General features: G+C 38.7%; 1 protein-coding gene across 1 annotated transcript; it reads left to right on the top strand.

The window, feature by feature from the left end:
- The first annotated feature begins 2456 nt into the window (after positions 1-2456).
- arf2a (ARF GTPase 2a) lies at positions 2457-11354 on the top strand. Its single transcript, XM_079456489.1, has 5 exons — positions 2457-2591; positions 7850-8007; positions 8534-8644; positions 8740-8864; positions 9215-11354. Exons 2-5 carry the CDS (start codon positions 7860-7862, stop codon positions 9374-9376), a joined length of 546 nt encoding a protein of 181 aa, XP_079312615.1. The 5' UTR covers positions 2457-2591; positions 7850-7859; the 3' UTR covers positions 9377-11354.
- Positions 11355-13156: the final 1802 nt, after the last annotated feature.

The raw sequence follows: 13156 nt of genomic DNA, 5'->3' as shown, positions 1-13156 counted from the left end.
TGTTGGACGATGTGATACTCTGTGTCAGTGATGCAGAAGTTACAAGTGGTGCGACAGACAAGACACCATATCAATTGTCAATCCACTACTGCCAGATTTGTTTTAGGTTGCACAAAGAGTGAAAAAAATAACACAGACTCTTTTTATTATACCTGAAATGTACTCTGTGTTATTTTTGTTGCTCTTTGTGCAACCTAAAACAAATCTGGCAGTAGTGGATTGACAATTTATATGGTGTCTTGTCTGTAGCACCATCTGCTGGTAAAACTAAAGCATCAGTTTTAAAAGCTAACACCCTCTGGTTTGAGCCAAGCTTCTGTTTATCCACTCACTTTTTGAGGATTGACAACAGGTTCTCATATGGGATTTACATTTTTTTTGCTTTTTTTCCGCAATTATTTAAAATGCATCTGATCACTCTGCATAATAATCTATAAACAATGTGAATGAACACCACAACAGTTTAAGCAGAAAGTTCAGGATAAGCCTTTTTCTCATAAGCTCACGTGTTATTCAACCTTGATCGCGTCAGTGTATTATAAAAAAATTACTTTTGAAAAAACTTCAACAGTGTTAACAGAGTGTAACTCGTTAAAAAATTTGTTTGTAAATAACATATCAGAAATGCTAAGGTTTCTTTGTTTATTGAAATACAAATATTTAATTTATTCAGAATAGGCTAAATGTACAATGTAAAACTTAATTTGTGAAAACGTAATACACGCAGAACTTTAAAATAAACAAAGGTTAAGAAATACAAAGTATTACATTGCGCTGTAACTATAAATACAATTTATTTTTTTATAAAATGCTTACCATAAACAGCTGTCCTTCTGTGCTTTCAATACCGCACACAAGATTAATGTTCCTGAATAATCATGTTCTTCTGTATTTTTAATACTATATACATAAACAATTACTCTCTCCCCTATAACAGTAACACAGAGCAAACATCATAAAACACGCAATACATAATGCGTGACAGTGATGCACCGGCGAGACAAATGTCTGATATTATATCTTTTACATTTTTGATAATGTCAGAAGGACTAGCGAGAACAGACTACATATTTTTGGGGGACATTTTCTGACAGGAGGGATTAGGGGGTGTCTTTCCAGCACAACGAGTTTCATTTTCTGTAACATTCGTTTATTTTATCGATATAATGCAGGACCAAACCAGACACAAAGAATAAAATGAGACAGAGAACATCATCACTGGATTTATTATATGCAGTTGAGTAGTTAAAATCAGCAAGTACCTGCCTCAGGTTGCTGTCCCGTAAACAGTAGGCCTACAACCTTAAATGAAGACACAAACAGCGGTACTAAAATAAGACCGGGTATTATGATGTGTCATGCATTCCGTTAAATGTGCTGGCTTCTCATACTTAACATGGTCAACTTGTTAAAAAACAACTTGGACATGATGTAGTTTTTCTGTACTTGATATGCTCCATCAGCACTCCAACTTGTTTCGGAAAGTTTTTTCTAATTCCGAATCCCTGTGTCGTCACAGCTCCTTACTCTTGCTATAGTGAGGTTTAGGTGTGTTCGTTAGTTCAAATCATTTCAGCGATGGATGTTATATAAACGGTGGATAACGCTGGATTTGGAGATCGATTGAAACTGACAGATGGCGTGGTCCCGGTGCTAAAAGATACCGTACATGAACTGCACGCGGCAAGTCAAACTAAGTGGTGTAGTTCCACCCCACTCTCCCTTCTAGTCCCACCCCACTCTCCCTTCTAGTCCCACCTCTAGCAGCTCGTGTTTTTCCGGAAATAATCGTACAGCTGTTACTGTATCTTTAATACATGTGATCAAACTCAATACTCTTCGAAGATACAACGTATGAAATACTACTGTAGCCTATAGGCACTAAAGATTAATATGAGATTGGCAGAAACTGCCTTTGATACGCGATCTTTAAAAAGGCAGAAATAAGGTATTATGCTCGTTTACATTTATACGAAGACATTTTATCCAGACACTCTTGTTAGACCCTAACCTTACAATAATAGAGAAAATAGGAATCAACTGTTTTCAGCGTGACAAAAGTATGCGGAATTGAAGTGCGCATGCCCAGTGGAGGTAGCTGTATCCCGTCTAGTCAAAACCCTATAGGCACCTGCCACGATGTGAAAAAAAATGTCTGCCACTAGAGGGTAACCTTATCAAACTAATCGAAGCAACCAATCCATGATTTATACCTTTCAGCATGCGTACACAACACAAACATTCATCCGTTTAGTTTGTTTATATGTTTATATAAGTTCCATTCGAAAAAACAAATACCACATAGTAAGCATAATCTGCTAAACGTCTTTCATTTCGATATTAGCTTGATAGGAGGCGGCCTTGTCCACGCTTACCTCTGCCCTCCGAGTACTCACGCCCACTATGCAATCATTGGACGATGACGTTTATAGGGCGGATTTTCATAGATACACTTTGAACAATGTGATAGGGCAACTCTTAAGCGAGGGCGGGGTACATGACGCCATCGTCCTCGGACTAGAGAAAGACGCCATTTTGTTTTTAGCGGTAAGGAGGAGAACCGGAAAATTGTAGCGAAACTGCATCAAAAGGTAACTAATACTCAAACAAAGGTCTACGTGTTGTCATTCTGACGCATGTTCACCGAGTTCAATTAATTTTAATGTGGCCAATTTTTGGCCAAGACAAGAGCTCGGTTTTGAATTATCGTTTGAGTCAGGGAGGCTAGCTAGCTAACGAGCTAACTAAACGGATGTTTGCTTGGCTGATGTGGAACTGTAAAGCAGCTCTCGCCTATTTATGCGTTTAGACGCCTTTCAGCACTCCTTAGTGTAAATCTGTTTATTTATCAAGCAAGAAGGTAGAGTTGTAGAATCGCACGCGAGTAAGCGAAGGAACATGTTTAGCAGCTAAGTAAACATTATAGTCATCTTCATTGCCTTGCCTGCGCACTTAGCACATTAGCAGAAGATGAATAGGTCTCGATAGAAGTAAAACGTTCACATCAATAACTTTTACATTGATTCGAAATATAACGTAAACCTTTAAGCGGCTGTATGTCAGAGTGACTGTAACTGTACGTTATTTGATAGATCCATAGGCCGTGTTGCCTAGCTGCGTGTTTGTACGGTGGCGTTGTGCCTTGAATCGGTTTGACCAACGTATCTATGGAGTTCACCAAAGATTATACTCTGTCGTTTGATAAAGCACAGTTTTATTGTGTTAAATCCCATCACATTGCTAAATATTATGGTTGTTATGGAGTCTTAAGCTAATAAAATAAAGCGCAACAAGTCATTGTCGAACACTAGATAATAGTAGCACACATTGAAGAGGTCGCTTCATTCATATTGAGTCTTAGATGCGAGTGTATAATAAATTAAGATTAATTTAAACCATTTTCAGGCCAGGCTTACCCTAAATGATAACTACAGTCGTGTGACGTGTACAGAATATTTGCACGTACTGTTAACGTATGTAGTTTTACCGTTGCTCTTATAATAGCTGTAAGGTGTTTTGTAAGCGAGCAGAATAGTCTCTCATTTACTCTAATGAATGAGTGGCATGTTGATTTCTAGTTAGGACACATCTCGCTATACTAGGCTGTGTCTCTGTTGCAACATTGTAATCACAGATGGAATCAGATATTGTCATGTGACATTCATATAGCCTCTGTTGTGCTCTCACTTCCTATTCCTACTCTTAAAGGGGTTTGTGTTAATGAGTCATTTTTGTAATTTTATATCGGCTACGGTTGCCATTAACCATGAAGCTTTTCAGCACAAGCACCCAGCACATCATCGCATTATCTCTGCATAACTGTTGTACCTTATGCATTTACGCACTGGTTGCCAACAAAACACAGACATATGATACGCTTACCCTATGCAGTTCACGATCTCCAAATCCAGCATTATATCTACCGTTTATTTAACATTCTATAAAGGACAAAGAAAAGTGACGCAAGGAAATTTCTACGAAAAGCTGTTGGAGGGTGTCGAGCACAGAAATACTACCTCACACGTCCAACTCGTTTTTTTGACAAGTTGACCATGTTAAGCTGGAGAAGCCAGCATGTTTAACATTGTACAGAAGTCGGAATGCATTGAAACACTGTAGCACCTCCCCTTTAAGTGTATTCAGTGAAGATTTGCGTGTCAGGTTTTGATCTTCTCAAATTGAGTTTACAGAGCTTTGGATTGTCATGTGCACAACTGAGCATCATAATGTAAGTAGACTGCCATATTGTGTATCTCTAGAGAAAACTCTTGAGAATTTAAGACTCCTTGTTTTTCATAAACCCAAACGGCTGGAATGTAAGTTTGCTGCTACTCCCTGCTGAAAAAAATAAACCTCTGCGTTTGCATTGTGAAGTTTACGGTGAATGTTAGAAGTCAGCTGTAAAGGCTTGGAAGTTAAACGCCTGTTTCCTATTGCCTTTTTTCATGTATGTGAAAGTTACTGTGCTGAGGAGCCATCATATAAACTAGAGCTTAACCTTAAATGCCATCAGTTTCAGCATGACTAGTTCAATCTGTTGAAACCAGCGGAAACCCAAAAGATGTCAGTAATAATAATCCATCTGATGCATGATTAAAAATCATTGCTTTAGAGAGGGGGAGAATGACATTTTCATCTACCACAATACTTAGCTCCTGTTCCATAAAAAGTGAATAACTTGCTTTTTTATTAAACTCTTGAGAGACTAGAAGGTCAAATGCTTCTAGACTGATGTTTTAAGGCATCGGTTGTGCTTAAGTAATAGAGATGTGCAGTTGTGCCTGCAACAACATTAAGAAAAGCTTCTCATTTGACCATTCAATTTAATAATTAGAATGTCTTTGTTTTGGTGAATAATGCATGTTCTTTCATTTGAGGCTGTCGTATAATACCGCATTTTTGTAACATTTTGACAGGTTATTTTTCTAAATCTTTTCTTGTTCTTTAAAACATTTGGATTACATTAGGCAGTCTGTGGTGCTGGTTAACGCAACTGGAAATGTAAGTTTACAACTCTTTCCTGTAGTGACTCTGTTTCACTGATGTTGTTTCTATAGTGGAACAGCTAACAGAACATGGAAATTCCATGCAAGGGCACCCACAGTGTATGTAGATCGAAATAGCCCATTCCAAGGTAATAAAAACATAACGCTTTTAGGGCTGCAACTAACAATTATTTTTATTGACGATTAATCAGTCGATTATTTTTCGATTAGTCGACTAGTCGATCGATTACTTTTCCGGTTAATCTGGGTCAGCTGTGGCCTGGTGGTTAGAGAGTTGTGCTTGTGATCAGAAGGTTGCTGGTTCTAATCTCAGTGCCAGCAGGTCATCACTGAAGTGCCCTTGAGCAAGACACCTTACCCATGATTGCTCTGCAGTAATGTGTCACTGTAAAAAAAAAAAAAAAACTACTTGTAAGTCGCTTTGGATAAAAGCGTCTGCCAAATGAATAAATGTAAAATGTAATCTCGTGCTTGTTGTTGTTTTACCATATTCATTATTTTGTAAACTTTCCAGTCAAATAATAAGTAAAGCTTCTACCGTTTGGATTTTAAACTTTTAAAGTTGTATTAAATCATTTTCTAAAAACATACTTCAGTTTATTCAAACATAGATAGAAAACTGTGTGTTCAGACCGAGCGCGAATGAGGCGTAAAAAACGCGCTATTCGCGAGTAGTTGGACGCTTGAACATTTTGTTTATTCGCGCGTGAAATCTCCGCTCGCTACGTCGTCTACGTCACTACTAGAGCAGGCTCCTGATTGGTTAACGCGGCGCGAATTTTCGCCAAAGTTCAGATTTTTCTATTCGCGTCATTCGTGCCGCCTCATTCGCGCCGCAAGCGTGTCTATCGCGTCTTTGCATTGACTTAACATGTAAATCACTCGTGCTTGACGCCTCATTCGCGCTCTGTGTGAACACACAGTAACAGTGCAAAACAGCCTGAAAGGCAACATGTATATTAAAGGAGCAAAGTCCAAAAAAAACACTGCCTAATGCTGTGCAAAAAAGACCTGAAAGCAACATATAGTTTAAAGACGTTACTTCAAATATATACCCTGCCTAATACACTGCAAAATATCCTGAGAGGCAACATGTAGTTTCAGAAACCATGACTAAATGTATACAGTGAAGGTCTATTGAAGAAACGTGTTGTTTACTATCTGTTATCAATTTCCGTGGATGTAAGATTTACATCTGACTAATGTTGAAGTTTACTGCCACCGTAGCCAAACAATCCAAAAGTGGGACGAGACAGCAGGGTTTTACAGAGTTCGAGCTGACATGTCATCATGCGCGAATCAATGGACCGAGCAGACGTGTTTCCTAGCGCCACCATATTATTACCATATGTGCTAGCCGATAGCTTCAGCTCTAGGGTAATGTCTATTATGAGTCATTGACCGTAAAAAAAAGGCCTCTCGGAGAGTAACAGGATGTTATCTCTTGAGGTGCTCTTGCATCGCAGTCGTGCTGCCGTGGTATGCCATTATTTTGTTACAGAGTGAACAAATCACTGTTTCGTCCGAACTCTGTTTGAAGTTTTCCCACACTTAAACATATTAAATAAAACCACACCACGATCATGTTATCTTGTCATTTGCACAATGCCCGGGAGCAGAATCCGCCATAACTCCAAATAACGTAAATCATGTGACGCTTCGACTTATTTTCGTAGTCGATGTAATCGATGACGCCGACACGTTGTTGCAGCCCTAAATGCTTTATCGTATAAGCTTTTTATACACCTCAGAAGACATGTACAAGCTATGTATATTATATTACATTTCTGTCAATAGATCATCCCACAAATTACAAACCGGACCTTTAAATAGCTAATATCATGGCCATTGGCCCTTTGTAACTCTAGATAATATTGCCATTGACAACAACTATTTTGGTCAAACACAGCAAAGGTTATTAAACAAATTAACAGTGTACCAAAGTAAACAATAATGATGTGTTAAGAGTATTGGCTTGTTAATATTTAATCTCTCAAACAGAGTTGGTTTGTAATATAGCAAACATATGCCTGGACAAACCTCTATTTTAGGTGCTACCTAAATTATAGAGGCTGAGCAGTTACGAAATGGAACTGTCTTTTCTTTAAATTACCAAGTCATTAAAGGCGGTGTGTCCTATTTCTCTTAGTCGTTGTTTATGATCAAATCACCAAAATCCCCATCTTTCGCTTTCGTCAGCACTCGGCTCGACTAATGCTGATTGGCTACAAAAGTTTGTTTTGGTACTCGGCCTGACTTTGTCTAAAAAGCGTTATTCGGGAATCGGTCAGCCCGCCTTTATGTTAAGATATGGTGCTTTTTCTGCACGGTGAGTAGTCAACACATTTTTGTGGAATGAATTTCGTTTCTCTATGATATGGTGTGTGAAAGAAGAGACAACATGGCCCGTCCTTGGTGTATAGGGGTATGGAGCAGACATTGTGTAAACTGTGCAGCTGTTTGGATTATAGTTTAAGTCAGTTGATGGGGATCAGCCTCTCTCTCTCTCTTTCTCTGATTAATTTAGAAGGCTGATGTCTCCTTTTACAGGTTCTTCAGGTTTCTGGTTACTTTCTGTATTCTTTCCACCAGTGGCATCCTGCATTCACCTATTGTTTCTCTGTGCTTCTCCTCCCTTCTCTTGTTTCTTACAATGTGAATCAGGTCTGAACTATACTTGTTTCCTCCGCTGACAGATGTGAATGAACTATAACCTCCATTTTTTTAACCTGTTGGAATTAACGTCACAAATAAAAACGGACTTCAAGCCTTATTTCAACACGTTAATTGCTGTATAACTCCACTTTCTCTCTCTCTCTCTCTCTCTCTCTTTTTCTCTGCAGATCAGCCACCATGGGGAACATGTTTGCAGGCCTCTTTAAGAATCTCTTTGGAAAGAAAGAGATGAGAATTCTGATGGTGGGCTTGGACGCTGCTGGAAAGACCACTATCCTGTACAAACTGAAACTTGGAGAGATAGTCACCACCATCCCCACTATTGGTGTGTTGCACTGATACACCCGTTCTCTGTATTATTGTGTTATTTTCTTAATAATGTCATGGTATTATTGTGCTATTTAGAATGTTAATTTTTATATCAGACATCTAAACTCAATTTTATTTAACACACGTTTTAGTCTGGCCAGATAATTTTTTTAAATAGTTGCCACTGTAGTTTATGAAATTAATTTGAATGGAAGCCTTATTATTGACTGTGGAAAAATGTAGTATTATGCATCTATGCGGTTTTATATTGAAGAATCCATAATTGGGTTAAATTATTTTTCTTGTGGATTCTCACTTTTTAATTTCTCTCTAGCTGTTTCCCATCCCCCTGTCATTCAATGACTCTGTGTTTTCAGTCTTTATTCCACTCTCTTTCTTTGCTCACGGTGTGCGTGTGGTAAAATTCCTGGCCTCAGGTGCTAGTGTTATGAGAATGAGGCCCCAACATGAGCCGCATGGCCTCTCACCCCACATTCTTCTCTTAAGCTATTGTTTAACTCGCCCTCTTTGTCTTTGTACAGGTTTTAATGTTGAGACAGTAGAGTATAAGAACATCAGTTTCACGGTGTGGGACGTGGGCGGTCAGGATAAGATCCGGCCGCTCTGGAGGCACTACTTCCAGAACACACAGGGTCAGTGTCCACACCTAAAGGGTATACTATACATTGAGCATGTCTTGGTAACATAACGCATGCTCAGTCTGGATCTTTCGCCATTTCTTTCACAGGCCTGATTTTTGTGGTGGACAGTAATGACAGAGAGCGAGTTAATGAGGCAAGGGAAGAGTTGACGAGGATGCTGGCGGAGGATGAGTTGAGAGACGCTGTTCTGCTTGTCTTTGCCAACAAACAGGTGAGTGTCGGCTGAACGAAGATTCTGGTCTGAATGCAAACATCAGCAATCCCATATTTTTGTACGTTTTGTTCTGTTGTTAATAGATGTGGGAAAGATAGATACTTCCTCAGTGGATTCTGGCTTATAAAAATCTAGAGATTTGAATGATGAACGAAGCGGGCTTTGCTTTACACAGACTGAAAGCTTCATATCTGGCTGTAGTATTAGCCAATTACACTTGCTTGCTCTATTAATGTAATACATAAGTAGGGCAGGTCAAAGCAGACATTTGAGTACTGCTTTTATGCAGAATCGCTATACCTATGATTCTGTGATGGATGTAAAAAGTGCACTCTTTTTCTCTACAGGACCTGCCCAATGCAATGAACGCAGCAGAGATCACAGATAAACTGGGCCTTCATTCTCTGCGTCACCGTAACTGGTACATCCAGGCTACCTGCGCCACCAGCGGAGACGGCCTGTACGAAGGGCTCGACTGGCTCTCCAACCAGCTCAAAAACGCTAAATGATCCATTCCACCCTCTCGTCTTTTGTCAGCGCTGTGTATGAGTGTGTAAAGGGTGACAGCACTGGTTTCAGTCTCACTCGGTTGATCGGTTTATTCATTTATTTTTCTTGTCTAGTCTTGTGTACGTCTGAGGCTCTGCCCAGTGCTGTCTGATACACACGCGTGTGTGTGTGTGTGTGTGTGTATTGAGGGTGGGAGCAGCCTTGCTGTGCCTTTTCAAAATAGACACTCAGCGTACAGCACGGTTCTCTCTCTCTCTCCTCTCCCTCCTGATCCCCATGGTTTTCTGCACGCAAAGAATGACCCAGGATGTTAAATATTTCTGTTACCTAATACACTTAAATAAGATTATAGGCCTATGAGACTATATTCCCAATGTTCAAAGAAATCACGCATGACTTAAATGTTACAAGGTGTGAGTTGCCATTTTTGACCGACCCCTCCCACCCCCACATTTGATAAAACTCATTGTAACCTGCATCAGGTTGGGAAAAAAAGAAACCGACAATAAAGTGAAATTTTCCATCCATTCTTCTTCGCGTTCTTTGAAAATCATGCTAAAAAGCTTTCAGGTATATCACATGAAGCTTTTACCAAGTTAGTGTCCATGTGAACACCAGCTCACTTTTCCTGCTGCTCTCCTCTGTCAAGCGCATTAAAGCACAAGTGTGTGAAACCTTTAGTTTACATGGAGTCTGTGTGTAAAATGGCTACGGCGATGACGTCTATGTGTGTCTGCTCGCCTTGAGTTTCACAGTGATGTAGTCTAACCCTGAAAGATGGGGAAATGCTGTAGTTTAATTATAAATTGGATCTCGGGCACTAAAAGCCTTACATGTGTTTTGAATGCCATGTGAGAGGTGATAGCAGAGATGATGTGTGCGAGTTAGGGATTTTGAGGGAGTGAGCGCCCTCTGCAGGAGCAGTGAGGCCTTTGAGAGCTGCTCCCACTCAAATGATTCTTATAGCTCTTTTTCTTTATTTTTATTGGTTATTATGGTTGAGGTTTCCTGCATTCAGTTTAAATCTCATACATGTTCTGGTGAGGCCATCAAGGGCTTTTAGGGAGGCATGCATTTTCCAAATTGTAATCTAAAGATTGTCATGTCTAATAGATAATTAACCACAAGCTGAACATCAAGGCATATCGGTCTGGTTATCTGTTTTCTTTCATTTAAATAACACACATTATTCGTTTTGTGTCCTACCCGAGGAGAACTTCGTCGGGCAGTTCTATTAACTTATAGTATGAGTGGGCAAATGTCTTGTGTTCCCTTTCTTCCATGTTTCATATTTAGTTTTTTCTCCCAATGTTTCCATGTTATCTGTTTATGGCTGCTTTATCGGATGCACCAGTCTGTTTTGAAACAATGTCATTGGTAGTAACAAGCACCAGCAGAAAGGCTGAGGTAACTTTAAGAGCGTGTATGCACATCTGCTTACTCAAAACTGACAACACATTTGACTCTCCTTCCTATTCCAAAGGTAACTGCAGTGTTGAATACAGCATTGAACATACATGCTGTTAAAATCACATTCTGGATGATTCTGGTAGCCCTTTACTGACCTCATATGGGAATGGCTGAATGTTTCACCTTGTGTGAAACCTGATGGCAACATACATTTTGACACCCCCTCCACTATCACCAAAATTCACATTTCATAACTCTAATGGTTTTTGGCCTTTTAGTTGATTGTTATACAAATCTGTAGTAGGTAAGATTTATTTGAATAAGCATCTATGACAAGTAATTAAAGTGTATGAAATGTATTTAGCTTGCAAATTTCATTTAGCTGTTCTATATGTTGAGATGTGAAGCTTTAATTTCCAAAATTCTGTAAAATAATAATATGAAAGGAACGTGTGCATATGTTTGTTTTCTTTTACTTAAACTGGTTTTGTTTTTAGCTTTTTTTTTAAACCCATCTTGTAACATCTGATAAATGCACTATAATAAAGAGATCTCTATTACGATGGATTTTATTGTTCCTTTAGTCTTGCTTTTATTTTGTCAGTATTTTATACTTGTTTACTCGTTGGTGGAGCTCTAAAATGTACATGTCATTTTTTAGTTAATCATTAGAGGGCGCTTTAGTGACGCTGATAGAGGTTTATTTTTTAAAGGAAAAACATTGCATGTCCATTATTACGAGATAAATCAAAGCAACAGTAGAAAGCACATCAGGAAATTCATGAGCTTCTAAGACTCAAGAAAGTGCTTGATTCCAAACAGTTTAATATTTAACGTAACAAAGAACACGACTAATAAATCTTTTGAGTATTCACAAACTAAAGAGAAAAAATCTTTAAAATGCTTCTGGATTCACAGTGGAAGACTGTAAAGAGAGAGAAAGATGCAGTACATCTTTTTTTTGTCACAGGACACACGCGAAATACCTGAATAAGTGTTACTGGAGAAAGTCTTTTAGGTGTTAAAAGACAAAAATTAAACAATGCATCTAGTGTAGAAATGCTTACATATGTAAAAAAAGTGGGCCAATTACACAAAGGCCACTGCGATCAATGTTGGGCAGGAGGGAAAGTTACACATTACACGTATTTAAACAAAAGGCCTTACTTGGTCATTCTTCAGATTCTACACTGCCTGCCATTTAGAAAAAAGGCACTAGTTATATAATACAATATACCTGGAAAAAGGAAAGTGCTGAAAAACCGGTCTCATCATCATCAACCACTCATAAGCAACATTTTCGCCCTGGAAATATTTAAAAATTTCGAAATGCAAAAATATATTTGTCCATGCAGGTAATTGGCAGACTCGAATAGGTTCTCCATTAAAGACTATATCTGTGCTTGTTGCCAACAATTGGTTTCCAGTTCTGCCTGTCAAAATGAAACTCCAGAACATAACAACACTAGACGGTATTGATGTGTTATTTGAGGGTATATTTGGTTTAAGGCTGCTCTCAGGCAAGGAATTTAAAATCTTTACCATTTTCTTTCCTGCAAAATCAATTCACGGGCAAACAATGACATGCACTCTGATCTCCAGGTTATTGGAATCAGTCAAATTTATGCCAGCTAGCAGTTTAACACAACTGGATTTGTATTACCATGAACATGTACCCTGTTAAGCCTATATGTGTTAGATTGCTGGTAAAGCAAAGGGGTTAGCACTGGAAGTCCATGTTACATGTTTTAACGTGACTTTGCAACAATCATTACATATTAGAAAATATTACCTGACAGTAACCAAAAAATACTGAGTGAGGATCGTGGTTCTGGTTTTTCCATAAATTGTTAAACTCTGGTTACTACTGTATTAAAACCCACATTGAAGTCACACCTATAAGATTATGTACGAGAGTGTGAGATTATGAAAATCCCAAATTACCCTCCATTACTGTTTTATTTCCGCAACAATAGCCTCTTTTAAGTCTTTACTTAAATCCATCTCTTCTCCATCAATTTCCTAATCACCATGACTGATGTTTGGGATGATCGCTGGATAATGGTTTACTGTGGACAAATTCTAATCATTTAATAGTTGCCTTTGTTTTGATGTTTCTTATGGTCTGCTCAGCTAAAAGATGTTAGCATTATCGAAAAGGCCAGAAGCTACTCTAACGTTCCCACTAGATTTGGTATGTTATGTATGGTCCGATGTATGTCTTGAGAAATGCATGAGCACAAAGAGCAAAACAAAATTTGTTCTATCTACAATATACACTCACCTAAAGGATTATTAGGAACACCATACTAAAACTGTGTTTGACCCCCTTTCGTCTTCAGAACTGCCTTAATTCTACGTGGCATTGA

Source organism: Barbatula barbatula (genome assembly GCF_947034865.1).
Source record: "Barbatula barbatula genome assembly, chromosome: 5".
NCBI classification, from domain to species: Eukaryota; Metazoa; Chordata; class Actinopteri; order Cypriniformes; family Nemacheilidae; genus Barbatula; species Barbatula barbatula.
This window is presented reverse-complemented; position numbering and strand designations above follow the sequence as displayed.